The sequence below is a fragment of the Dermacentor albipictus genome, chromosome 1 (assembly GCF_038994185.2).
Source record: "Dermacentor albipictus isolate Rhodes 1998 colony chromosome 1, USDA_Dalb.pri_finalv2, whole genome shotgun sequence".
In the NCBI taxonomy this organism is placed as follows: domain Eukaryota; kingdom Metazoa; phylum Arthropoda; class Arachnida; order Ixodida; family Ixodidae; genus Dermacentor; species Dermacentor albipictus.
This window is the reverse complement of record NC_091821.1, coordinates 463482999-463508975: the sequence shown is the minus strand read 5'-3', so window position 1 is coordinate 463508975 and position 25977 is coordinate 463482999. Positions and strand designations below refer to the sequence as shown.

Here is a 25977-nt window from a genome sequence, read left to right as displayed (position 1 = left end):
TTCGCCCTCTCGCTCCCGGTCTCTCTCCAGCTTCACCTACGCTACATCCCTGGAGCTCCGCTCGGGTCGCCGCCTCTACCAACTGCACTCGACCATGTCGCAAGACCAGCAGACCAGTACCACGACATCCACCTTGCCGACTCCTGCGGGAACCCCTTCTTGGACAGTCACCACCCCTCAGAAGGATCCACCGGTATTTGCTGGGCTTCCAGGTGACGACGTTGAAGACTGGTTGGAGCTCTACGAGCGCGTGAGTGACTTTAACCACTGGAACGAATCAGCAAAACTTGCTCACGTCGCCTTCTACCTAACCGGAGTTGCGAAAACATGGTTTTACAATCATGAGCTCGATATGGTCAACTGGAGCATCTTTAAACACCAGCTACGCCAGATTTTCGCGAACTCGTCTGTCCGCTCCGATATCGCTAAGAAGAAGCTTGCTGAGCGTGTACAGCACTCAGGCGAGTCCTACACTTCGTACATAGAGGACGTCCTCGCCCTCTGCCGCCGCGTGAACACCTCGATGGCAGAGAGTGACCGTGTACGCCACCTGCTCAAGGGTATTGGGACTGCGGCATTCAATGCTCTTGTCGTGCTGAATCCCACTACCGTCGCCGACATCATCAGTACGTGTCAGCGTCTCGATGACCTTCATATGCTCCGCTTACACCCTGACACATCTGATTTCAAGGCGTCCAACGACAGCGAGCTACGTGCTTTGATTCGCTCCATCATCCGCGAAGAACTGCACGCCGAAGCTTCGTCAAACCCTCCTGAGGTCCATCTGACGCCTCCTGGTGGCGGCCTACGCCATATTGTGAGGGAAGAGCTAGCTGCCGTGACCTGCCCGCAAATCACGCGCCCGCAACCTATCCATACGCCAACGTACGCTCAGGTTGCCTCTATAGCGCCACCCCCCCAGCAGCCACCACAACAAGCACCTACACCGCACATGTCCCTGAATCCTATCACTGCAAGACCATCGCCTGTTCCGTCTTATAACGCATGGAGCCCACCTCGACCGGTTTGTTACTACTGCGGCATCCGTGGCCACATTTCCAGGTTTTGCCGACGCCGTCAGCAAGATGAAAGACGTGGCTATGACGGCTTTGAAAGGGATCAGTTTTCTGGCCCTGTACCACGACGTTGGCGTTCTGACTACGCTTATTATCCACCACGTTCCCCATCTCCACAGGACTTCAACCCTGCCAGTTCATCGCGTTTCCCACGTCGTCGCTCTCCATCACCGATGCGGCGCTCTTCTTCCCCTCTACGACCGGCTACTTCGTCCTCCGATCACCGCCCGGAAAACTAAATGGTGCAGCTTCAGGAGGGAAAGCTGCATCTTTTCGACAACGTGAAACGCCTCCGGAGCGCCCGTCAAATGTACTTTTGGTGTTTGTTGAAGGTGTCCGAATCGAAGCCTTGGTTGACACAGGTGCATCGCTGTCCGTTATTAGTGCTGACTTGTGTTCTCGATTGCGAAAAGTGAAGACACCGTATAATGGACCTCCCCTTCGTTGTGCTAATGCAGTTCTTGTTCAGCCCTCCAGTGTTTGCACTGCGCGCGTTTTCATTGATGGCATCCTCCACCACATTCAGTTCGTCGTGCTGTCTTCGTGCACTTACGCGATGATTTTGGGATGGGACTTCCTGTCCTCCGCCTCAGCCTTAATCTCTTGCCGTCAGCGAACTATTCATATGACAGACACTGACTCTTCGTCCTCTGTCAATGATCACAGCCTGCGTTTTGTCACGTCTACCGACTGTTTCATTCCCGCGGGCACTGAGCATATTCTGACGCTGACTTCCGACACTATTATTAATGGTGATGTGTTCCTTGCACCTAGTGGTTACTGCATTTCTGGTGGGCTTAGCCTTTCTCCTAGCCTAGTACGGTTTCAGGACGGTAGAGCCTCAGTCGCTGTTCATAACCCTACTTCTTCGCCAGTTGTGCTCTCCCAGGGCTCTACTGTGACATGCTTTACTGACACCGAACCTCTTTCGCTGGTACCGCTTCACACCGAATCACCACCTTTGTCTACCACAACTGATTACCACACTGCTGCCGCTGCTTTAACGGCCGCGATAAATCCTGATTTGACCACTGCGCAGAAAGAAGACCTTCTGGCACTCCTGCACAAACACAGAGCCTTATTTGACGTCCACTCCAAGCTCCTGGGGCGCACTTCCGTCGCAGTACATCGCATCGAAACCGAAGGCAGTTCGGTTGTACGCCGCCGCCCGTATCGCGTGTCTTCCGCAGAACGGAAAATCATTGCGGATAACGTTGATGACATGCTCCAAAAAGACATCATTCGGCCATCCTCCAGTTCTTGGTCGTCTCCTGTCGTGCTGGTTCGCAAGAAAGACGGCTCCGTACGATTCTGCGTCGATTATCGAGCCCTTAATAAGATCACGCGCAAAGACGTATATCCGATGCCAAGAATTGACGATGCCATTGACTCCCTCCAGGGTGCAGAATATTTCTCTAGTTTAGACCTCCGATCCGGATACTGGCAAATCCCCATGCACGAAGCGGACAAGGACAAGACAGCCTTTGCAACGCCAGACGGACTTTACGAGTTCAACGTAATGCCATTCGGTTTATGTAATGCCCCTGCAACATTTGAACGCATGATCGATACAGTTTTACGTGGCCTTAAGTGGAAGACCTGTCTGTGCTATTTAGATGACATCGTTATTTTTTCTACAACTTTTAGTCAGCACCTTCAGCGCTTGGACGAAGTTTTCACTTGCATTTCCAACGCTGGACTTCAACTCAACACAAAGAAATGCCATTTTGCCAGAAAGAACATCAAAGTATTGGGCCATCTTATCAGCAAAGATGGCGTTCGACCAGATCCCGAAAAGGTTGCTGCCGTGCATCGCTTCCCTCGTCCTGAAAATCAAAAGCAATTAAGAAGTTTCTTAGGCCTGGCATCCTACTTCCGCCGCTTTATCAGTCATTTTGCAGCCATGGCGTCGCCGCTACACAAGTTGCTTACGTCGGGCACTGCTTTCCCTTGGACAGATGAATGTGAACTTTCTTTCCAAGCCCTCAAGCAGGCATTAACCAGCGACCCTGTCCTCTGTCACTTCGATGAGAACGCACCAACTTGCTTGCACACCGACGCTAGTGGCCATGGGATCGGTGCTGTACTTTTACAGCGTGATACCACCTCGCGAGAGAGAGTTGTTGCCTATGCCAGTCGCGCACTAACACCTGCCGAAATGAATTACTCGATCACAGAACAGGAATGTCTCGCAGTAGTTTGGGCGATCCAAAAATTTCGACCATATCTTTACGGACGCCATTTCACGGTCATAACCGACCACCACGCCTTATGCTGGTTGTCGTCAATCAAAAATTTGTCCGGACGACTTGGTCGCTGGGTGGTACGCTTACAAGAGTACGACTTTGACGTTGTCTACAAGTCTGGGAAAAAGCATCAAGATGCCGACGCTCTCTCTCGCTGCCCGCTGCCATTATTAGCTTCGAGTACTTCTCTCCATTGCTCGCCCCTTGATGATGAGACTAAGTCGTCACTCCCGTTATTACCGTTACTACCTCTCTCGGTTACTGACACGTTATCTTCCAATCGCCTCACTCACCTCGCCTCGTGTCAACGTTCTGACCCCTACTGCGACAGCCTCATCCAACGCCTGTGCGGAACTACATATGCACCAAATGCCAGATTACGTCGACAACTGCGACTTTTTAAGCTTGACAACGATGTGCTGTACCGCTACATATACAACGCCGACGGACACAGCTGGGTACCTATTCTTCCACGCTCGATGCGCACGCAAGTCCTTGAAGCCTTGCACGACGACCCATCTGCTGGCCATTTGGGATTCCACAAAACATACCACCGCGTTAGGAGCCGTTTCTTTTGGCCAGGCATGTCTACCTTTGTGGCCAAGTACGTCGCTTCTTGCGTTCAGTGTCAACGGCGGAAACGACCGACTTCGCCTCCTGCTGGGCTTTTACAGCCCATCCCATGTCCCGAGACACCGTTTGCTATCGTTGGGATAGACCTAGTCGGCCCTCTGCCCATAACGCCAGCGGGTCATCGATGGGTCGTGACAGCTGTTGACCAGCTCACACGTTACGCAGAGACCGCTCCTCTACGCTCTAGTTCAGCCTCCGACGTCGCCACCTTCTTTCTAGATGCCATTGTGCTGCGCCATGGTGCCCCTCGTGTACTGTTAAGCGACCGCGGCAAGACTTTCATGTCAACAATGCTCGCAGAAGTACTCGGAGCTTGTGGCACAATTCATAAGACGACATCCGCATATCACCCACAAACAAATGGCTTAACCGAGCGATTTCATCGCACACTAATAGATATGATATCCATGTATATCGGGCCAAACCACGACAATTGGGACAAACTTTTACCTTTCGTGACTTTTGCTCACAACACCGCTATCCAACGAACTACGGGATACTCACCTTTCTACCTAGTTTTCGGCCGTTCACCGACATTCACCATCGACGCCGCTTTCTTCAATGCTCCAACTAACACCTCAGACAGTACACCCGAACAGTTCGTTTCGAGACTGGAGGAATGCCGTCAACGTGCTCGCTTCAACACAGAAGTCAGCCAGCAAGATCGCAAGCAACGTTACGACATCTCTCGTCGCGACGTCTCCTTTCGTCCCGGAGAGGAAGTGCTTCTTTGGACGCCCATTCGTGCACCCGGTTTGTGCGAGAAGTTTGAATCCCGCTTTCTTGGACCCTATATTATTAACGAACAAACATCCCCCGTGAACTATCGCGTTACTCCCGTAGACGTTTCTTCCGACCATCGTTGTCGCGGTTCGGAGATCGTTCACGTTTCGCGCCTAAAACGATTCGTTCGGCGTTCCCCTCCTGGCTAAGTCGCGGCCTGGCTGGCCGCTTGCGCGTGCGGGGAAATTAGTGTGAGCATTATTCATACGCTTCATATTCTCACCTGTACATACTCATCATCACCGTTTTGGGGCCTGGTGGTGGGGCTCTGTCTCGGGAGAATAAAGAAGAGACTGGCTGCCTAAACCTCGTCTCACAATATATATATATATATATATATATATATATATATATATGAGGGTTTGGAAAGCTGGTCGGACCCCTCCCCCCCCCCCCCCTTGAGAAATATAAAAAACTTTCCACCTATGCGCCGCAGGTTTCTTGTCAGCGCGTCATCTTACTCTCTCTATTTTTTCTCTAGAACTACGTGGACAGAACCCTGTTCAAGGTTTCGCCTTTGGAGAAGGAACTTGACATCTTTAGCCCCGTAAGTAATCGACCGATTTGTTTGTCGTATTGCTAACTTCCCGCCTTCATGTGTTTGTCCAGCCGTAGTCTGAGTGGCAAAGCAGGTGTTTAAAGTTATAGTACGTGCGAACCTGTGCAAGTGGACCGAGGTTGAAACAACTAGACGAAACAACACTTGTGTTTTCTTGCCTATTTGTGCTCACTTATTCATTGTGCAGCATGAGCCAACAAACAGGACAAGAAGTAACTCTCATGAACTGCTATAGTTCTTCAAACGCCCATGCTTTCGCGTGAGAGCTTTCGGACGTCTGAAGGTTTAAATGTTGTGGTGAAGGTCTCGGGAACGACATCTAACCGTTCTCACATCTACCTCTCTTACTGTGGCACCTCAATGTCACTTACAATCCATTTCAGAAATCAGGTGCAACGCTGTGGAACAAGTTCGGTCCCGACATTGTAGCAATCCGCACGTTCCGTCAAAACTTCACCGCGCAACAACGGCGTTTGCTCGCGCGAACGTGCACGTGAGGCTGCCGTGACGGGCTCCAAATAAAAACTTGAAAATAAAAAATGGCCGTGGCTTAGCTTCGTTAAGCCTGGTGAGTGCGAAGCAATAGTGTGTTATTCTCGGATCAGCTGGTAGTATGGCTGGTGGTAGTCTTGGGTTATGCTAGTGTTACGGCTTACAGTGAATCATCTAAGAGGAAGTCATCCGTCGAATCCGTGTATGCCGACAAACATTTCCCTCACCAGCGTGCCCCTTAAAAAATCTTCCAGTATCGATTGGCCGACGGTGCGGTAACACTCCATTTTCTCCGCGTCGTTACGGCGTCGTCGCCGAAAAATCGGGTTCACTCGGGCCAGCCTTGGTGAGAGATTTCCCCTGTCTTTTCTTCGAACGCTCTTGTCTCTCCTGGGGTGTTTCTTCTGCACGCTGTTTTCTTCGCTTTTCGTTTTCCTTCGCTCGAAACGCACGTTCCTTCTCGAGCCGCTGCTGCCGCTGTTCCGGGGTTTCTTGGACACGCCTCTGCCGCTTAGTCGCGTTCCAGGGTTCTGAACTACTAGAAGGAGACTCACTGTCGGGCAAACTCGGACCGTAGCGCCCCTGGTGAGAGGAGCGGGAGTTAGGCCGCCGTTGGTGGCTACCGCCTCGCCTCGCGACGGCGTGAGATGGGGCACCGTTTTTACACAGCTGGGGTGACGTCACTCTAGGTCACATGGTGTGACGTCACGCAGCGAGGTCACGCTAAAGGTCAATGGTGCCTACCACCGCCTCGCCACGGAACGGGCTGAAGTGCGACCTAAAGTAGTATTGCTTCGCAATAAAACAACGAAAAGCTAATTGATCTACACTAACGCATCAGCAGCTATGAGCCGCAGTTTGCCCGTTTCTATGTATCAAACCTTTTTTCATTAAATACTGCACCATTATAAAGAACAATTTCGCACAGTTTCGTTAAAAAAAGGTAGAACTATATTGAACGGCGAACGCAGCCAGAGCGAGAAGTCTACCTAGGCTTCACAATGTTGTACCTGATGTCTGAAACTTGAACAGTCTTATTAAGTGGCGCATGGTGGCTACGGGCTCCGGCGGCGTGAGGAGAAGACGCGAGTCTCCTACTACGCCGGCGATTGCGCCGCGAGTGCCAACACACGTGTCACGAATCTCTTTGCATGAATAGCCACTTATACTACCGCAACGTATTTGATAATTATTAGGCATACGGAATGAGGCAGCAAGCGCTACCTAAATATCGTCACTGCGACAAATATACGCTTTCAACCGCATCATTCGCTTACATTTACAGTCATCGTCGATGGTTTCTCTAAGATTTTTTCTGTTTTATTAGTCGTAAGCATAAAAAACAGACTACAAATTCAGAGAAAGCGATGGGAAACCATTTCCTATGTTATGGTAAGATAATGAAGTAATGGAAGTGGCCGACAGCATAGCTTGCTGAAGGTTGGAGGCGATCCACATATTCCGCATTACCTGCGTGACATTTTACAAATTAAATTACCGCGGCGGCCGTTCTCCTGTCCGCTTTCTGTGTGTGTTTGCGTACGTGTGCAAGATTGGCCCTGGGAGTGTTAACCAGTGCCACTCACGTTCAAGGCGCCGGATGTCAGGAAATTCTAAGCGTATCAGGATTGTAAAGCTGTCAGAAGTGTAATGAAAGTGCAGAAAACTCGCGAACAACCAACTAGTCTCCCGAACAGGTCGCATCGTGTGCTTTTCAGCGATATTTCCATAAGCACGTGAGCGCGTAGGATGAGTGAATTTGAATGTCTTTTGTCAATTAAGAGGCTTAAAAAATGGGCGCCCTCTCTTTCAATTACGGAATATCCTGGCTCCAGCGAAAAAGACTGAGCGGATGCTATGCCAGGCTGTTTTTGCAGTGTAACAATGCTGCCTCTGCGGGACGTTGCGACTGCCTTGCTCCGGTACACGGGTCACGAGTTTAAGCATACAATCTCTAAGATTGCGCTGCAAATGTGCAGTCGGCAGCAAAAGCTTACGGGCCATGGGAACTGAGCAAGCGCTTAAATTCTAAAGGGCAAGATATAGTCCGGCGTAACGCGCGCGCGCGGCCACGCGCGGCGCGTTTAAGCGACGTCGGTGAAAAGCGCGCACTCTACAGTCCGGCGTCCCGGCGTAGCCGGCGTGCTTAGGCGCGCTTGGCGAGCATAACGCCGCCGGCGCGGACATAGAGCGTGTTCTATTTCACGCGGCTGCCGCTAGACCAGAATGCACTGCGCGCTGCAGCGGCAGCGAGCAGAAGGCAGAATTGCGGCCTGCGGTGCGCGTACTGACAGTGCGGCTGTGGCTTTTTGAACATTCGTGTGGGATGACAGCGCGAGTGAGGACGCCTGCTTGAAGCGATTTGCAACCTTCCATGTGTATACGATGTGAAACGCATGGACCACCGCGACACAGAGCGCAAGAACAACGCGTGGGAAGCTATACGAAAGCAGTGTGGTCTTGCCACAGGTAAGCTGCATTTCGCAGCTCCTGTACTAGCTGGTGGTAGTCGCCGAGTTGAGGGCGCTTGTCGAATAGCTTTCGCATGTACATGCATGGTCCGCTTCCGTTTTTGACGTAGCCGAAGTACTAGCAATATGAGTGCGATGTTCTGGCTGTCAGGCACGGCGGCCGCATTTCGATGGGGGCGAAATGCGAAAAACACCCGTGTGCTTAGATTTAGGTACATGTTAAAGAAGCCCAGGTCAGTAAGAAAGTGGTTTTCGCACGGAAAACCTTATGTTGTTTTTTTTTGGCTGTCGGGACAAGTTAACGCCATCCCGCAAAAGTTTTCGTTTTAGGCGCACAAACAGCGCGCGGAACGAGAAGCGCGCGCGCTACCCGAACGGCGAGAGTATATGCAAGACGCGCATGCGCCATGTAAACAGCTGTTCGCCGCGGCGGTGAAGTTGCGCTCCCGGACGCACAGATGGCGCCAGCCTCGAGCTACGCGTAAAACCCCTCAATGATTCCAAAGTACAGACAGGCTTTGATCCAGCCGACAACGCCAGCGATAGGCTGATCCGTGACATGTGACCTTGCTCCGCCCCTTTGCCGCCATGAAAGTTCCTGCGCGCCGCGTACAGAGGGCGTGCTTCGCCTGTTGCGCTGTGCACATTGCTGCGGTAGTTTCGTTGCGGGAGGGCCGAAATGCCTTGTTGCTGCGCGTTTGGGTGCCGAAACCGGACGGAGGACGGCAAGAAATTATTTTGCATCCCGCGCGGCAAACAGAACCAAACAAGAAGAAAAGTGTGGCTACACAGAATTGGACGGAAGGACTTCGAACCGTTGGTAACTGCACGACTATGCGAGGTAAGTAACCTAGAACGATGCGAAGGTGCTATAGAAAGTATACACGTGCGTGTGTTGAGCTCTGATAGTATGCCACTCGCGCGCATGAATGTTGATCGCCGGAGTTTGTGAAGATTATTCATTTTAGTTCGTCAAGAGCCCGCTGAATAGCTCAGTATGACCTTGCATGCGAAGGGCTTGAATACCGTGTTCCTGTACGGGCGGGTGCCGAGATCAGACAAAGGGCGGCAAGAAGTTATTTTGCATCCCTCGCGGCAAACGGAACCAAACAAGAAGATAAATGTGGTTGCACAGAATTGGACGCAAACTCTTTGAACCGTCGGTAAGTGCATGACTATGCGAGGAAAGCAACCTAGAACGATACGAAGGTGCGATAGAAAGTATACACGTGCGTGTGTTGAGCTGTGATAGTATTCCACTCGCGCGCAAGAATGTTGATCGCCGGAGTTTGTGGAGATTATTCATTTTAGTTCGTCATGAGCCCGCTGAATAGCTCAGTATGACCTTGCATGCGAAGGGCCTGGATACCGTGTTCCTGTACGGGCGGGTGCCGAGATCAGACAAAGGGCGGCAAGAAGTTATTTTGCATCCCGCGCGGCAAACACAACCAAACAAGAAGATAAATGTGGTAGCATAGAATTGGACGCAAAGTCTTTGAACCGTTGGTAAGTGCATGACTATGCGAGGAAAGCAACCTAGAACGATACAAAGGTGCGATAGAAAGTATACACGTGCGCGTGTTGAGCTGTGATATTTCACTCGCGCGCATGAGTATTGACGGCCGAAGTTTGTATAGATTATTGATTTCAGTGCATTATGAACCTGTTGACTTAGCATACAATTGCAGGGCAGAAGCGCATTAACTCGCTGACAAATATCCGCATTGCGTTACGTGCGATAAAAATTAATAAATTTCATCAGCGAATTCTGCTTTTAGCCTTTCCTGTGTTTGTGCGCGCGTTGTTAACTGCGCTTTACAATATGCCTAAAATGTAATTTTTAACTCTGCTGCAGGACCACTTCACGGAAGACCAGTTCGAGCCAATTATTCTCAAGAATACCGGTGAAAAAAAGCTAAGGCCGTTTGCAACGCCAAGCATCTTTTTGCATCGAGCTGCCGCAAAGCCACGAAAGCCACCCTTTAAAAGAAATACAGAAGACACTACCGGTATGTTCATTAGAAGAAAAATGCTCAAAAATTTTTTCCTTAACACAGACTAAAAATCGTGCCGGACTGATCCCAGTTGGTTTCCTCTTACTCTGTGTCTTGGCTTTTCATTGTTAAAGTCCTATATATTTTCTGTGCTAGGACGATAGTTGCGACATACCTGTACAATGTATCTAATTATATGTGTATTTATGTTATTGATGTGTATGTGTATTTATGTTATTGATTTATGTTATTGATAAGGAACACTTATTGATGTTTAAGTTCTACCGTGTTCCAAATTGAGCCTATTGTAGTCAATACTTTTGTTATTATTGTTCTTGTGTGACTGCTGCTGCCAAGGGTGGCGAGGCCCAGTCAGGCACGTTCAGTGCCTTTTGTCGCGTCCCCCAAGGCATTTCTATAAGGAATGTCTTGAATAAATGAATAAAGAAAGAAAATGTTTTTGAATGGGATTCACAGCCTGCTAGCCAAATTAGATTATGGCAATGAAGACCATGCTTCAGTTATCACTTGTCATGATGTTCATGTATCCTGCACAGATGGCCCCATAGTCAAGAAAAACATAACGGTGGATGTCGTACTTGAGCCAGTGGACACTGACAATGGTAAGTTTCTCTCGTCTTTGAACTTCTTCCTCTCGACCTGCTTGTACTTAGTGTCTTCATGCTCTTTGTGTGTTCACATGCAGACGAGACATGTGGCACAGGCAGCACAGATGCAGACGAGACATGTGGCACAGGCAGCACAGAGATAAGTAAGTTTGATGTATTGTACTTGTAAATATTTTTTTGTCCCCATGTATGGTTCCAACTTGCTTCCGCATGTTTCATGAATAGCTTATATAGAATATATAGCTTATTCAAGCTCACAGGCAGAGATTTTGTATGGGCCAAAGCGTGTAGCAGCCTATGTGTATGGTCTCTATGTGCGATAATAATGCTTCTCTGCAATGCGGGTTGTCATGTTGCCATGTTTTCCACACAGATTTTCCCAACGTGCAATCAAGTTCGCAGATGGCTGTCACATTCCAGCCAGAAAATACAGAAGCTGGTGAGTTAAACCTGTTTGTTTCATTTTTGTAGTGTGTCAGCAGCCAGTGCTTCTTTTGTATGCACCTGTACAAGCTCACACAACCTTTCTACGGCAAGTGTCCATGCCATATATGGGTTGAGTGCCCTTTTTTGCAAATAGCAATACATCTTAACAGCATTGATTTGCAGACAATTGGTGCAAAATGAAAACAAATGAACTGCATGAAGAAAGCAAGCGAGAAGAAACATTCATGAATGTTACATCTCCCTGTGTTTGTTCGAGATGTTCCTGTGTTCAACCTGTCTTCTTTCAGTAGTCCATTTGCTGTCAACAATGCATTTTTAAAAATGCTATTTACAACTAGCGGAGACATGGTGCTAACTGATACAGAAAACACATGCACGGAACAGCAAGCAGACTATTCTGTACAAGTGTTCTCTGTATCAGTTAGTGTCACATGTCCACTATAAAACACAAACTAGCCCCTGTTTTTGCCTTTTTAACATTTACAACTGCTTTGGACCAAATCTCGGTGCACTCTTACAGGCAAATCGATACAAGCAGCTCTACAGGAGAGGATAACACAGCTTGAAGCTAAACTTCAGGCAACACAACGGAAGCTTCGACTTGCTCAGAAGCAGCGGCTGCAGGCGCGAACTGCAAATAAGCACCTTGTATCAGGCCTGAAAAGGTTCTTGAACGAAGACCAAGTTAAATGCCTGAAGATGACAACAATGAAGGGAACTAGATGGACGAAGAAGACCATTATAAAGGCGCTGAAAGTAAGACTTTCCTGTGGAGCACGTGGCTATGACGCAGTCAAGGAGCTTGTACAACCTTTGCCATCAGAACGAACCCTACATCGCCACTTGGAAGGGTACAAGTTTGCACCAGGTTTGCTGCCAGAGATGATGGAGTCCCTCGCACTAAAGGTAAGTACATAGGCAGATGCCCGAACCCAATGGCCTGTCTTGTTAACACAGCAGCACTGTTTGCATCACCTAACTAAACCTTTCCTCTGCACAGGTCAGCCTCATGTCACCTGAAGAGCGGCATGCCACTTTAATGCTCGATGAGATGCAGCTTTCACCAGGATTAGTATACAGCTCATCTTCAGGTACAGTGCTTGGAGCCCCAACTATACCGCTTGCAGACGCAACACTGCCACTTGACTGTTTGGCCACCCATGGACTGGTATTTATGCTCGGTGGCATAACAACCCGCTGGAAGCAGACAGTTGCTTACCATTTAACTGGGAACTCATTCCATGCCAAAACAGTTAAGGATATAATCATTATCATCATAAAAGCATGTGAGGCAATTTCTCTGAAAGTAGATGTCGTAGTGACAGACATGGGAGGGGGGAACCAAGCCATCTGGAAATTGTTTGGTATAGTTGTAGGCAAGCACAGCAAACCTAAAACCTGTTGTCCCCACCCATGTGATGCATCCAGGTAGCTTTTTTTTCATGGCTGACGTTCCTCATCTCCTTAAGAACTTGAGGAGTCACTTAACCAGGGGCCAGAAGATATATCTCTCCGAAGAAGTGGTGCAAAAACACAACCTGCCAGGAAATGAAGTATCCATCGAGCCCATCAAGAAGCTGGTTGAGATCGACAACAATGCAGAGTTAAAGCTAGCGCCCCATCTGAAGCCTTCTTCAATTGACCCCAGTCATTATGACAAAATGAAGGTGGGGCCTGCCTTCAGCCTTATCAACAGTGACACTGCTGCTGCATTACGCTTGCTTGTACATAATGGAACATTAGATAAATCAGCCTTAACAACTGCATGGTTTCTGGAGATGATGTTTCGATGGTTCCGACTCATGACTTCCAGAACAACAAAACTTGCTTTGAGCCATTTTGATGATGTTGAGTACGGAAAGGCCCTTCATTTCCTTGAAGAAACAATAGCACTTTTTGGTCAAATTTCCATTGGTGATGGAAAAAGAGCCGTCTGGAAGCCACTGCAGACTGGTGTCATACTAGCGACAACATCTGTGCTGTTACTGCAGGCGCTGTTTCTTGAAAAGTACAACTTCAAGTTCCTGCTCCTGAGCAGGCTTGGCCAAGATGCCCTAGAGAATCTTTTCTCGACACTAAGGTGCAAGAACCCTGTGCCCCGTGTACTTGAATTCAAGTGTTCACTTCGTGCTGCAACGATGGCACAGTTTCTGCGGCCAAGTAAGGATGGCAGCTACACCGAAGAGGACTGCTTTCTCTTAACTGGTATGGCCGACAACAAATCGGATGAAAGCAAAATGTATGTTGTTCGCCCATCTGACCTCCTTGATATTGAAGTTTTAGAACATGAATCCTTGGAGTATCTTGCTGGTTATGTTGTCGCGCAAGTGAAGAAGGCAAATTCCTGCCAAGCCTGCACTGAAGCAATCACAAGCTCAGCTGAGCGCAACAAGCTCACTATGCTGAAGTGCTACAACAAAGAGAAGCCGGCACTAACATTTCCATCACCAGCTGTCTTGCAGTTATTAGAGACTGCAGAAAGTTACGTGCGCTTGAATGAGGATGGCCTGATTACAAACAGGGTGTCGGCATCTAAGCTTCAAAGCACCATTCAAAGTGCACTGCACTTAGGTAACTGCTTTCCTACATGCCACTGCATTTCAGACACACTCCTTGCCACATTTTTAAGAACTAGAATCTCAATTCTCGTGAAGAAGAAAAACCATCTCCTTCTGACAAAAATGCAAAGCTCACAGAAATGTGGCAGCCGAAGCATTGGAATGCATGTTGCTGCAAATAGCATTAGGTAATCCACCTCCCCCCCCCCGTTTCTTCACTATATTTGGAATTAGAAAGTCTGATGTGTAAAATATATGGCCTATTATTTAATGCTGTAACCATCTGATTGTTCTTTGTTTTTGCATTGTAATACTTATTTTAATCAGCCTTACTGTTCTGTGTCAGCATCATTTCGTATTTTTTTGTTCACTTGGAAGCATATCCTAATCATATTTTGGGCATTGCATATGTGAATAAATATATTCCTAAGTGCCTGCATTCCTCTGCTTTTAAAGACCAATACTGCATAGCCACTGCTACTGGCCATCAAAAAATAAAGTATACTACAACATAAAAAAGTACATTACATACATCTATGAGCTGGTTCCTTCAAGTTTCCCTTACACTCAAAGACGTTTCAGTAATCGGCGATGCCATTTTACTGATGAAAAACGCGCAACTGCAAATTAACATAAGAGATACGTCAGAAGCGATACACTGATTGCCAGCAAAACAAAATGCAGTGATAGCTAGGCCAATTCGCGTGCGTATCATGTAAGGTCCCTCTAATTCTCAAGGGGCTTTAACGGTGCACGGAAGTGTAAAGGCAAGCCGAAAAGGTATAACACAAAAATCCCCGTCATGATTGAACTTTACTTGGCGACGTCGCACGGTTCACAAGAACAGTCAACCGCATTCACACACGCGCACACACTACGCTCGATGTTGGCGTGCCGCGAGATTAGATCGCGCTGGCAGCACGAACACGATCGATGAGACTCGCTGACACGATCCATGCCGCCGCTTTAGAATGTCACGACTGTTGCACTGTCTCGCAACACTGAACCACAAAGCACAACAGTCGCCGAGTAATCGCTACACGACAGACACACTCAGCGGCACGAAGACTGCTGGCGCACTCGTTTCCACTCACACACAGGATGTTGTTCAGTCGCCGTGAGGATCGCACGTTTCAGCGACGTTATGTCGAAAGTTTCGGTCCAAGCGACTGTCAGCCTTCTTTTTTACACGCATTCTTCGTTCAAAGTAACCGCTATGTGTACGCAGCACACTTAGAAGCAAAAGAAGTCGCATAGCAAACGGAATTAAGCGCAAGCAATCACCAAGGCTCGCGCGGATAGACACGAAGCACATACGAAACACGTCTCGCGTTGTCTTCGGCTCCGACTCCGTGTTGTTCCCCGTCAAGTACTTTGAATATTTTATGAAATGAAAGTAAATCAGCACTTCACGCTCTTCTTAATTATATGCAGATAATTTATGCTGTGAAAATGTAATATTATAAGAGCGCAAACGAACGAAATGTAAACATGGGGCATCGAGGCGATTGACCGCTCGTTGCGCTCTATTGAGCGTTTTTCATTCAGCGCTCATTTGAATTTAAAGGACTAAATTTAGCAGTTCGGGTCCTTCTTTCGTTTTTCTCCACAGTCAGGCACCAGCAGGTTTTATTTCCGCGCGTATGCAGATATTTTTTCACCTCATGAATGCCGGAGCGCTGCGGTTTAGCGTGGGCGCCGTCTGCTACAGGAACTTCCTAGGTGGCGCGCGCGGCAGATGGCGCTACCTTTAAAATTATAGAGGGACCTTAGCTACGCGCTCACGCCGAACTCTAGAGGAAGCACATTTCTTGCACCCCTGGCGTCGCTATCGCAGCGTATCCGACTTCGCCTGCCGCGGCCTGGCGCGCCGAGAACGCCGGACTATATCTTGGCCTTAAGAATTCCTTGAGCGTATCGCCAGTATAACCACAAAACATTATCTTTTTAACACGTACTCGGCGTGTCGGAGTGGAACGAAAGCAATAGCGAAAGAAACGAAAAAAGGAAACGATCTTTATGACCGGAACGAAAACGTAACCGAAACGTTATTTATTATTTTGTTTCGGAGTAGAACCGAAATATTCTGGATCAGTTTTCAGTTCAAGGGGAAAGTCTGGAATCCGAAACAACCAACCTCCGGCAAAGTCACAATTATCGCGTATCTCGGAGGTCCACCTAAGCGCGTATCTCGGGCAGCGATTGTGCGAGCGATAGGCGGTCGAGCGCTGCCCTAATCCAAATCTGCTTCACTGCGCGCTAGAGGATTGGCATCGTAATAAAACCCAGGGCTTGCGCGTTTGAGAGCTTATCGTTTCGTTTTCTGCAGGTACAACCTTTTCGTACCGAAGTTTCATCGTTAATTTAAGTTCGTTTTATCGGATTAGCGGTCTCGAATTTAGACGAGTACAGCTGAAAGGGTGCACATACCTCTTGGCCCATGTCCATTGCCCCCAAATCTCGTTATTGATGTTCATTGCAGCTTGGCACACACCTAGTTTCGTATACCCAGTTATGCAAGTTGAAATTAGCTAGGTTGGTTGAAGAGAAGCAAATGCCTGTGGCACCTATGCAGTGACCGAAATGCACGTCAATGACGTTCACTAAATCTGGCCCTAGGCTCCGCTCATCTGTTCAGTGATGCAAGTTTGGCCGAGCCAGTTTGCTGAAAAGAAGCAGATGAAAACTGTAACTTTTTCCGTTACACTGTTCCATATTATAGACGTTCATTGAATTGTGGCACATACCTATTTTCGGCTACGCAGTTAAAGTGAGGTTACATTGATTTTATGAAAGATCTACATATAATCCGTGAAATATGCCCAGTAAAACACGTTCGCGTCAAATCGGTCAACTGATGAGAGGCGCATATGCAATGTCAGATACCTTGGACACAACTTCTTCCGCCGATAGGCTACGGACGCGATTTCGTCATGACAAGAGCCCCTTTACTCCGTACAATCGTAGACGACCCATTAGTGCATGTTAGCAAAAAAGCAAAGTCCAGGAGCAGTCCTAATGGTGTCAAACAGTCGCTTTCGTGACGACCTTCAGCTATTCAGCTACTAACTCTTCAACCTGGGTCCACATACACTTTCAACCGGCAGTAGTGGAGAATCGCTGCACACCTACCTGGACTCATCACATTCATATGCCGGTGTAACCTTACTCTATCACCCTTCGGGGTAGCCGAGTACCTAAGGCGCTAGGGTACTCTGCTCGAAATTGCGGGCCAATCCCCGGCTCCGGAGATTGCAGTTTGAATGGAGGCAAACTGCGAAGACGCCCGTGTGCATCATAGCGCACGTTAAAGATCCCCAGTTGGGCGAAATTCCCCGTAGACCTCCACTACGGCGTCCATGGGACGTAAAAAGACTATTGGCTATTCCCAGGAGGCTGGAGTGCTATTCCATGGAGTATTGGCTATTCCATGGCTATGGAGTGCTGATTCTGAGATCACGCTCAGTGCCTTCACTCAAAGCACTGAGCATAATTTGAGATTCTGCTATTTACCTATAGAGAAAAGTAAGTACTATGTTTCTATCGTTGCTTTGCTTCGAAAATGTTGGTATGCGAGCGAAAATCGTTATGGGCCCCCAAGCATAACTTTTTTTTTTTTGCCGGCCCGGAGCAGAACTGGAACAAAACGTTTTTCAGTGGAACGAAACTAAAACCAGCATTAAAAACATTTCTTTCCAACATCTTGCACGCACTGGTACAGGCTTCAAATGCAAAGGCAAGGCTGCCATTTCGACACTGTAGAACTATTCATCGCTTTCATTCTGATCCCATGACCGCAAAATTTTTGACACCGATTGTGCATCGTCCATTCGCGGCATTGGCTGGCGGTTGCCACTGGGCCGTGGTTTTTGCGTGTGCTCGCCGAACGCCGTTGTCTGTTTGAACGAACTGACGGTATGCACACAAGCTGGTGTTTTCTTTGTTAGTAGATAAATCTCGTAGGAAATTGGCTGCGTAGGCAAAAAATAATAATAATTATGAAATTTTACTTGGGGTTCGTTAACGGGAACCCAATGCGCGGTACACGGGCGTTTTGGCATTTCGCCCCCAATCGAAATGCGCTCCGCTACAGCCGGGCTTTGACCCCGCATCGTACGGCTTAGCAGCGCAACGCCAAAGCCACTACGCCACTACTGCGGGTCAGGAATTCGTAGGCGATATTCTGACTTTGCATGCAGTCACAGAGAGATGGGGTACCACCTTACGCCGGGAACTGCAAATAATTGCACACGTGTTTAGGCGCATCCAACGCGTGTTGCTGGGAGCAATAGTATAATAAAAATTATGCTTCCATGAAAGCGATCCCAGCATAAGTAAGAAAAGAAGATAAGGAAAGGGCGCTGGCAGAATCAACAAGACACTTCAAACCCTAAGTCTTATACGTAACGGCAATGTTCTTTCAACTTTGCTGGAAGTAACTAATCTGATTGGAATTCCGCAACTTTCTTATGGGGTAGCTGTTGCGTTCCGGATGCATTTAAGCGGGAGGAATTCTTGAACTTCGTGTGTAAAGCGTTCTCGTATGTCGAAGGGAGGCAGTTTGCTCTGATGTGAAAACTAAAGTGTCAATTGGAGCTACTTGTTTCGCTTCAGGTTACGACACAGCGCTGGAAGTTTGTGCTCGCTGCGCTCTTTCACAGCTAACACTGTGAGAATGCGAAGTTGCGCATTAGCTAGACGAACTATTATAGTTATTACGGAAGAGATGCCTTGAGCGGAAGCAGAAGCAGTGGCATATGGTGCCAGGTGAGGTGACCAAACGTCGCCATGATGTGCCGTTAAAACTTTAAAAGCCCACAGTCTCTTGGCGCACGTTCAAAGCCGTAGTTCCTTCTGTGTAGCGACCAACAGGGCAGAAAAATTTGAAAAAAGAAAATAGTGATAGGTGTAGAGATAAAGCGGTCGCATTGAGGAACACTGGCGCAAAAAATTTCGGCCCCGCTTTGAAAACGCGCGATAGCCAAATAGGCTCCTTCATGGAATTTTCCCTGCGTCACACAAAAGCAATTTTGGCATTATTTCGAATTGATCTTGTTAGATATGAGCCGACTCGTGAGTCATAATTTATCAAAAATAATGAGCCTGATTCGCATCTGGGGACAGTCTTGTCGCGGTTGTTTCTGCCTGCCATATTAGTCGCGGTTGTTTCTGCCTGCCATATTAAGACGTTATACCTAAACTTCAAAGCGTCTCTTAATAAAATGCTAATATGACACTTTATGGAAGACTGTTCCGTACAGGCAACATACTAGAAACTAATGTTTGTTCCTTGCTAAATGTCTTCAGCCAACATTGAATAATAAGGAGTAAGCGCCACTCGTTGGATTGGAGCAGGAACACAGGAACTAGGAACAGAATGTTTCCCACGCGCCTCACATTTTTTTTAAAGCACGGCCAGACGACACCAACCGGGGCAACATCTCTGGCTGCAGTGGCGTCACGCACATGGTGTAAACCAAATAAAATGTGCACCTATGGTTCATAGATGGTAAGAGCTGTCCGTACAGATTCCAAGCGAAGCCATATGCGGCTTGGGGTGAAGCCCTCTTCCAATATTGTGCTTGGTATGTACTCCCTATTGCTGAAGTTCCGATAAATATTTGTTCTGCTTTTATTGAACATGCTTATTGCACATGCGTTTTACATGTTTAGGTAGAAAGTAAAAAAAAAACGCTCATTGTTTTATCTGTATCATCCGTAAAGGATTAAGGTAGTCTGTGAGTTTAAGCATAAGGAACACATGCATCCACAAGCACGTCTGCATTACAAATTGCCTAGGATCAATATACTGGCGGAGAGGGTATGATTAAACTCACGCATCAACCTTCATTGATATGCTCGTGTATTATAACACGTCGGCAAGGCTTTTCGCTTGTTTCGCAAGAAAAAAAAGACACTTGCAGTCGAGATGAATAAATAAAGAGCAATGAACGTTACAGCCCTTTGCCACTACTCTTTGTTCGAAATCCTGCAGTGTGGCTAGGAGTTGGCGCCATCCTTGTGACGCGGAAATTTCAAGAGTGAGAACATCGGTGGTATTTCCTCAAATAAGCAGTCATATTTTCATGTATAATAAAGGAGGTCAAAAAGGAACAAGGGTGATCTAGTAACCTATAGAGTGACCTATTGTTTTTATTTCACGTGACCGTTAAATTCACCTTGCCTTTTCCATCAGCACGTGCCCAAGGACAAACCGGAACCATGGCTGAAAGGCGGCTACCAGGTCTTGGATGTGGAGCGCACGTTTGGCCCGAAGAAAAAGATCAAGTGGAACGGCGCGTAAGGGAAGCTGCAGAGCCAGCGATGTCAGTAGTTGTACATGACGCTTCGCTTTGGATCGTGTTGCTTGAATGAGAGGCGGTGTGCGGAAGTTGTGAATTACCAACATACAGTACACCACCGACGAATATAATTCACTGTCAACGTACTGAATCTCACGGCTCAACTCTGTGTGCTGTTTGCATATGCGCCATCGCATACATACTAGGGCACTCGGCAGTGCTCACGTAGACTCGGATGTGTGCCAGATTATTCGCCTTACTCGCTCATCCTCATCAGTCAGGCCTTATTCGCAACGCTATTGGCAACAATCTTCATGAAATTTATATAACAGCAAGGAAGTCTTGCATGAGTGCGATAACATGATTACATTGATAATTCTGTCAAGCCAATCACGAACTAAAATAAAAAGATGTTTATTGCCTCGTTATGGCGCAGACTGCCATTGTCATTCAGCAAAGAGGTCCAAAGCGAAAAGGTAGAACCACGGCTACAACGGCACGATAACTGCTCACATGATAGTGTGGTCGGAATTAGTGCTCGTACCTCGTTGTTGAAGAAGGCGAGGCTGAGTTTCAAATTGGGTGTTCCGCGAGCATCTGTCGCCGCCTCTTCTGCATAACGTCGATTGAAACAACGGCAAAAGCGTAGCATGATTATGTCAATGTCATAATACTGCCCTATCCAAACGTGTCGCTGGGTTTACGGAGAGTAAGTGGTGCCACGACTCAGTCGGTAGGCAATGTCGCTGGCGTCGCCAAACGTTTCTGTGCAATGTTTTTCGAAGTACTCATTTTACCTGGAGCTTGAAAGGAGGTTGTCGCGGTAAGAATAAAAGTTACTATTTAGATGATAGAGTGCTTGAAATTTTATTTTGTAATGTAATGTAATGGTCCCCAATAAAAATTTCTGCATTTCAAACGTCATTGAATAGCAATACGTTGAGGAAAAGTTTACGCTTTTTCTTCGTCAGTGGGTTGCTTTAAATGTACCGGCTGCCATTGAACCTGCGTGATGTTATCACTAGAAACTTCTAGGTATTGTGCGACCTAGAAGTTACTGGCTGGATATAATGTAGTTGCATACAATAACGAGGCCGCACTGAAAGCAAAGGCGCTGCCGTAGCGTCTATGTCCAATGAACCCTAACGGATTATCAACTGCACGAACTGATAATGAACAATGTATCTTTTTACGTTATCGTAGAAAAGCAAGACCTACGCCGTTGGCTACGGCTGCCGTGAACACCTCCATGAAGCTCCGGGTTCCTCATCCTCCCATTGCTGTTGCTTGGTTGAACAAAGTCATGGGTACGTATGTTTAACTGCATATGATGGTTTTTCTTGAACGTTAATTCTAGTAAGGGATAGACAGCGTAGATGTCGGAATCTATAGGAAGCGAACCTTTCACGAAGCTGTTAATTAAATAATATACAGCTAAACTCGACGTGTACGTCTTTTTCTTTATCCTCTGTAGCGCTTAACTTCACCCATTGTTTATGTTTTACGCATCGCAGTGGTTGCGAAGTTAATTAACCTCATACAATATTTATATTTGAGCACCATACCACTCACAGTATATTCCGAAACGCAAACAACATTTAAGCTCGTTGCAATCTATAAGACATTGATGCAGCGATGTCACGAGTGTAAATGCAATGCTTCATGCTTGTCGAGTAAAAAATAAAAAGTAGAGAGTAAAGAGTAAAAGTAAAGAGTAAAGAGTAAAGAGAGTAAAGAGTAAAGAGTAAAGAGTAAAGAGTAAAGAGTAAAAATAAAGAGTAAAAAAGTAAAACACACAACTAAATATATTTGAGGCATTATATGAAAGGTATTACGTCGTGGTTTATTTGTTCTCTTAATATAGCGCTGCTTTATTGATCTCAGGTCAACGGATACGTGTTCTCCTAGCGCATGCTCTTTATTATGCCACAGTGTACACTGTTAAGTCTCTTTTGTAAGTGCATACTGTCTCTCGATTTCAAAGGAAATTAGTCGTGACGTCACGCAGTGGAGTTACAGTTCAGCTTATCCTTAGCTATGCTCACACCGCACGGCTTCTCGTTGTCTGAAGAAGAGAATAGGGCACAGACAGGAATGACTTCAGTAGCAGCGTGTCTGTGCTTGCATGTCATTGTGAAAAGGCATGTGTGTTTTATCGGTGGCTAAAAATTTACAGTGAATTTAGCATACGCTAAAAAGTGCGAAGGCGAAAGCCTGCGTGCTCAAGAGTGATCCGCTAAACACTGACATTCTCATTCGAATGCGCTGGTACTACTGTTGGTGTTACTATACACGGCCCACTAAAGGCCGTGTATTCGAGTGCCTTAATTAACGCTACCTTAATTAACGGCGCCTTAATCAACTTCGCCCTAATACACGCCAAAGGTCGTGGGTTCGACTCCCACCAAAGGTTGTGGTTTAGAGTGCCTTAATTATAACTCTACAATAATTAACTGCCTTTAACGGCATCGATGTGGAAGTAGAAGACGACGAACTCGCGAGCAGTGGCACGAGTGCTCTGATTTTCTGTACCTCACAACGCCACCTTGAAACATAGAGATCGAAACCTTTCGCCTTGAAATTAAGTTGGAAGTCGGCGCTCTTTCATTCCTAGTCTCATCTTCCGTCCACGTGAAGCCTTGAGCTGTAAGCACAGTTAAGGATAACCGATCAACTAGCACAAACGTATGTATTGCTAAGCTACAGTTCAGTATATCCGATCTATATGACTCAAAGTAATGACCTCAGTAATAAATTACAAGAGTGTAATGCACTAAATATGGTCATACATGGCTAGGTTACATAGACAACCGTGCATATCAATAGTTCAAAACATTTCTGAAATCTAAACAGCAAATAATTGCCGCCAGGAGACGTACCATGTCACCTCAGTCGTTTCATTTTGGACGTATAAAAGTTTTGGTTGATTGGGAATATTGATTTTTCCCTTTAACTCTTTCAGGCAACAGCGAACGGACAAATCTAATTTAGAATGAAAGTTTGATTTGCCGTAGGTTACTCCGAAAAAATTATTATACTATTTTTTTTTCATACACGAACATCTCATTTGCCATGTACGTATGGCTGTTTATACTCTCAATGAGAACGATAAAGATTTATCGATAAGGGGTTGGTCATTGACATAAAGTGCAGACGGAAATGCGGGTTCGATAAATATAGAGTGCTCCAGCCGTCGACAAGTACAACGTGCTACACCAAACACATAATGCCAAATTTTACGTTGAGGACATACAGCGTGCCGCTCCTTTATTGCTACATTGACAAGTACGTGTCGTTTATGAAAATGAAATCATCTCGGTGATTTTTCTTCTGTTCACTTAGAACTATAGTGTTAATGACGCATGGAGCTAGTACAGTGTACCAAGCTATAAACATTGAAGTGAGGGTTGACACTGCTACAGTAACCGATATCTTGCATGTGGTGATTTGGTCTTAGAGCAGCTGTGACCGCTCTGTTAAGCAATCCATTGAAACATCTGCAGAAAGCTGACACTATAAAAACCTCATACCAGCATTTGCTCGTGTGCTGCATGCAGGCGAGGCGCAGCTCAAGATTGATGACCAAGAGCCCCTAATTGTCAATCCAGCTATGATGGCGTGCTATGGCGTAACGCTGACGGATACTAAATCGTGGGCTTTACTCGGCAGCAAAATGGAAACGGTGAGTCGGAAATACATTACAATAATTCCGGCATCACATTATTGAGATGCGAACTAAATCTGCTACGAGTGTTCTTGCCGTCTTGTGGACTACGGTAACATAAGAAGGCATTAGTCGTGCGAATATCATCATGTTTCCAATAAAAAATGGTTTAAAAAATCGCGCGACCCTTCTCTTAGTGCTCATTGGTTTTGTGATGAGGGCCTTCAAACGACTAGATGCGTTTCACGTGTCTGGTACTTTTTCTTCTACTCAAGAAGGTTGGCGAAAAATAACTGGTAAACCTCTTCAGCACAGAAGGTGTCCGTCCATCCGTCCATTTGTCTGTCTGTCTGTCTGTCTGTCTGTCTGTCTGTCTGTCTGTCTGTCTGTCTGTCTGTCTGTCTGTCTGTCTGTGTCTGTCTGTCTGTCTGTCTGTCTGTCTGTCTGTCTGTCTGTCTGTCTGTCTGTCTGTCTGTCTGTCTGTGTCTGTCTGTCTGTGTCTGTCTGTCTGTCTGTCTGTGTCTGTCTGTCTGTCTGTCTGTCTGTCTGTCTGTCTGTCTGTCTGTCTGTCTGTCTGTCTGTCTGTCTGTCTGTCTGTCTGTCTGTCATTCTGTCTGTGTCTGTCTGTCTGTCTGTCTGTCCACCCGTCCTTCCTACGCCATGTGACCCAATTGTAGTTTCATAACTTGAGCCACTATGTATGTCTTCGGGATCATGGTACTCCCATCGTCGTGACACAGTCATGATTATCCCATTTAATAGTCGGGTACAGCTTCAGAAAAAAACGGGAGGTCCCGCCCTGACGACCGAAGCGCAAACGCTGATTGCCTCCGCGACTAAAATAGTCCCGCCGCTGAAGAAACCGTGCTGCTAAAACGCGTAATTCTTGGTATGAATAAATACTTCTCTATTTTGATGACTTGTTTGGCAGAGCTCTCGTGATTGGAATGCTACAGCACATGCCGGATCGCGAGAGAAAAATAAGCTCGTGCCTTCTACAATGCTGCACGTCGTCCGCTTTTTAGCTGCATTGCACGGGACAAAAGAAGAAAGAGCAGCTCTGCATGGCTTTTGCGCTAGTTTACATGCACAAGGCACATTTACTACTCGTTTTCAGTGCTTAAAATGAATCCTTTGCTATTTACCAAGTATTCAAAAACACGATGCATTTATTGAAACTATTTCAAACTTGGTGCCAGAAGACGATCGAGGCAGGAAAGCTACAAAAATACTTCATCCATCGTTTTAAATAAATACTCTTGGTGTTTAGTTGCATAAGATTTATTATTTTTTTGGTCTTGAGTTTTCACAAACATATCTTCAAGAATGTGATTTTTTTTTCGTTCCTTTAATGTTTCTTTCTCTTTTTTGCAAGCCTGCAGTCTCGCCTGTTGGCGTAGCGTAGCGTCAGCTATGCTCGCTGCAATCTTTCGTCGGCGGATCACGGCTCAGAATAAACGCATGCGGCACAGATGGTACATGGTAAGCTCGCAGTAATATTTTCGGCATGACAGACTACCGGAAATATTTTGGGACTTCACTCTGAGTAGGGGCAGACGCACACGACTGACGCGACACGGCCAAGTTCGAAGCGCGGGCGGCCATCTTCTCCATCGGCGCAGACACCGGCCGTCTGGCTCGTGACGTCAGTCTAGAGTGCGCACCCATTGGTGGAGGCTCGTGTTCATCCGCCTTGAAGGAGTAAATGCCCCTTTTTTCTAAAGTTTTACCCGACTATAGCCATGTTGTTCTCGCAATGCTATCTAACGTCGTCATGATTTCAGAAATGTCACGAAATTGTCGTCATACCCTCATCGTCATACCGCCTTCACATTTCTATCGACGTCATTCAATCATAATCATGTTGTCATTCAAGCGTGATTATGTCGCCGTCATTTCATCGTCGTCACACCATCATCGTCGTACGCTTGTCACTCGATTGTCACGCTGCTATCGTCGCATCCATTTCAGAAAGGTCATTCAGTTGTCATGGCATCGTCCTACCACCTTCGTCATTCCATCAAAATAATCTCTCCTTCATTCGGTTATAAGCGTGCTTTTACCGCTTAATCGTGATTATGCCACCATCGTCATGGCATGTTAATTGCGTCGTGGTTATTTAT

At 46.9% G+C, this 25977-nt stretch overlaps 1 protein-coding gene across 9 annotated transcripts in view; it reads left to right on the top strand.

Moving 5' to 3' along the window:
• Nucleotides 1–25977, top strand: part of LOC135902820 (uncharacterized) — a 225092-nt gene that overhangs the window by 105686 nt on the left and 93429 nt on the right. For all 9 annotated transcript variants that reach the window (XM_070532433.1, XM_070532431.1, XM_070532434.1 and 6 more), the window contains 4 exons: nucleotides 5220–5285; nucleotides 20085–20188; nucleotides 21394–21497; nucleotides 23748–23872. In XM_070532433.1, the coding sequence (XP_070388534.1) occupies nucleotides 5220–5285; nucleotides 20085–20188; nucleotides 21394–21497; nucleotides 23748–23872 (399 nt within the window). The remainder of the gene's footprint in view (nucleotides 1–5219; nucleotides 5286–20084; nucleotides 20189–21393; nucleotides 21498–23747; nucleotides 23873–25977) is intronic.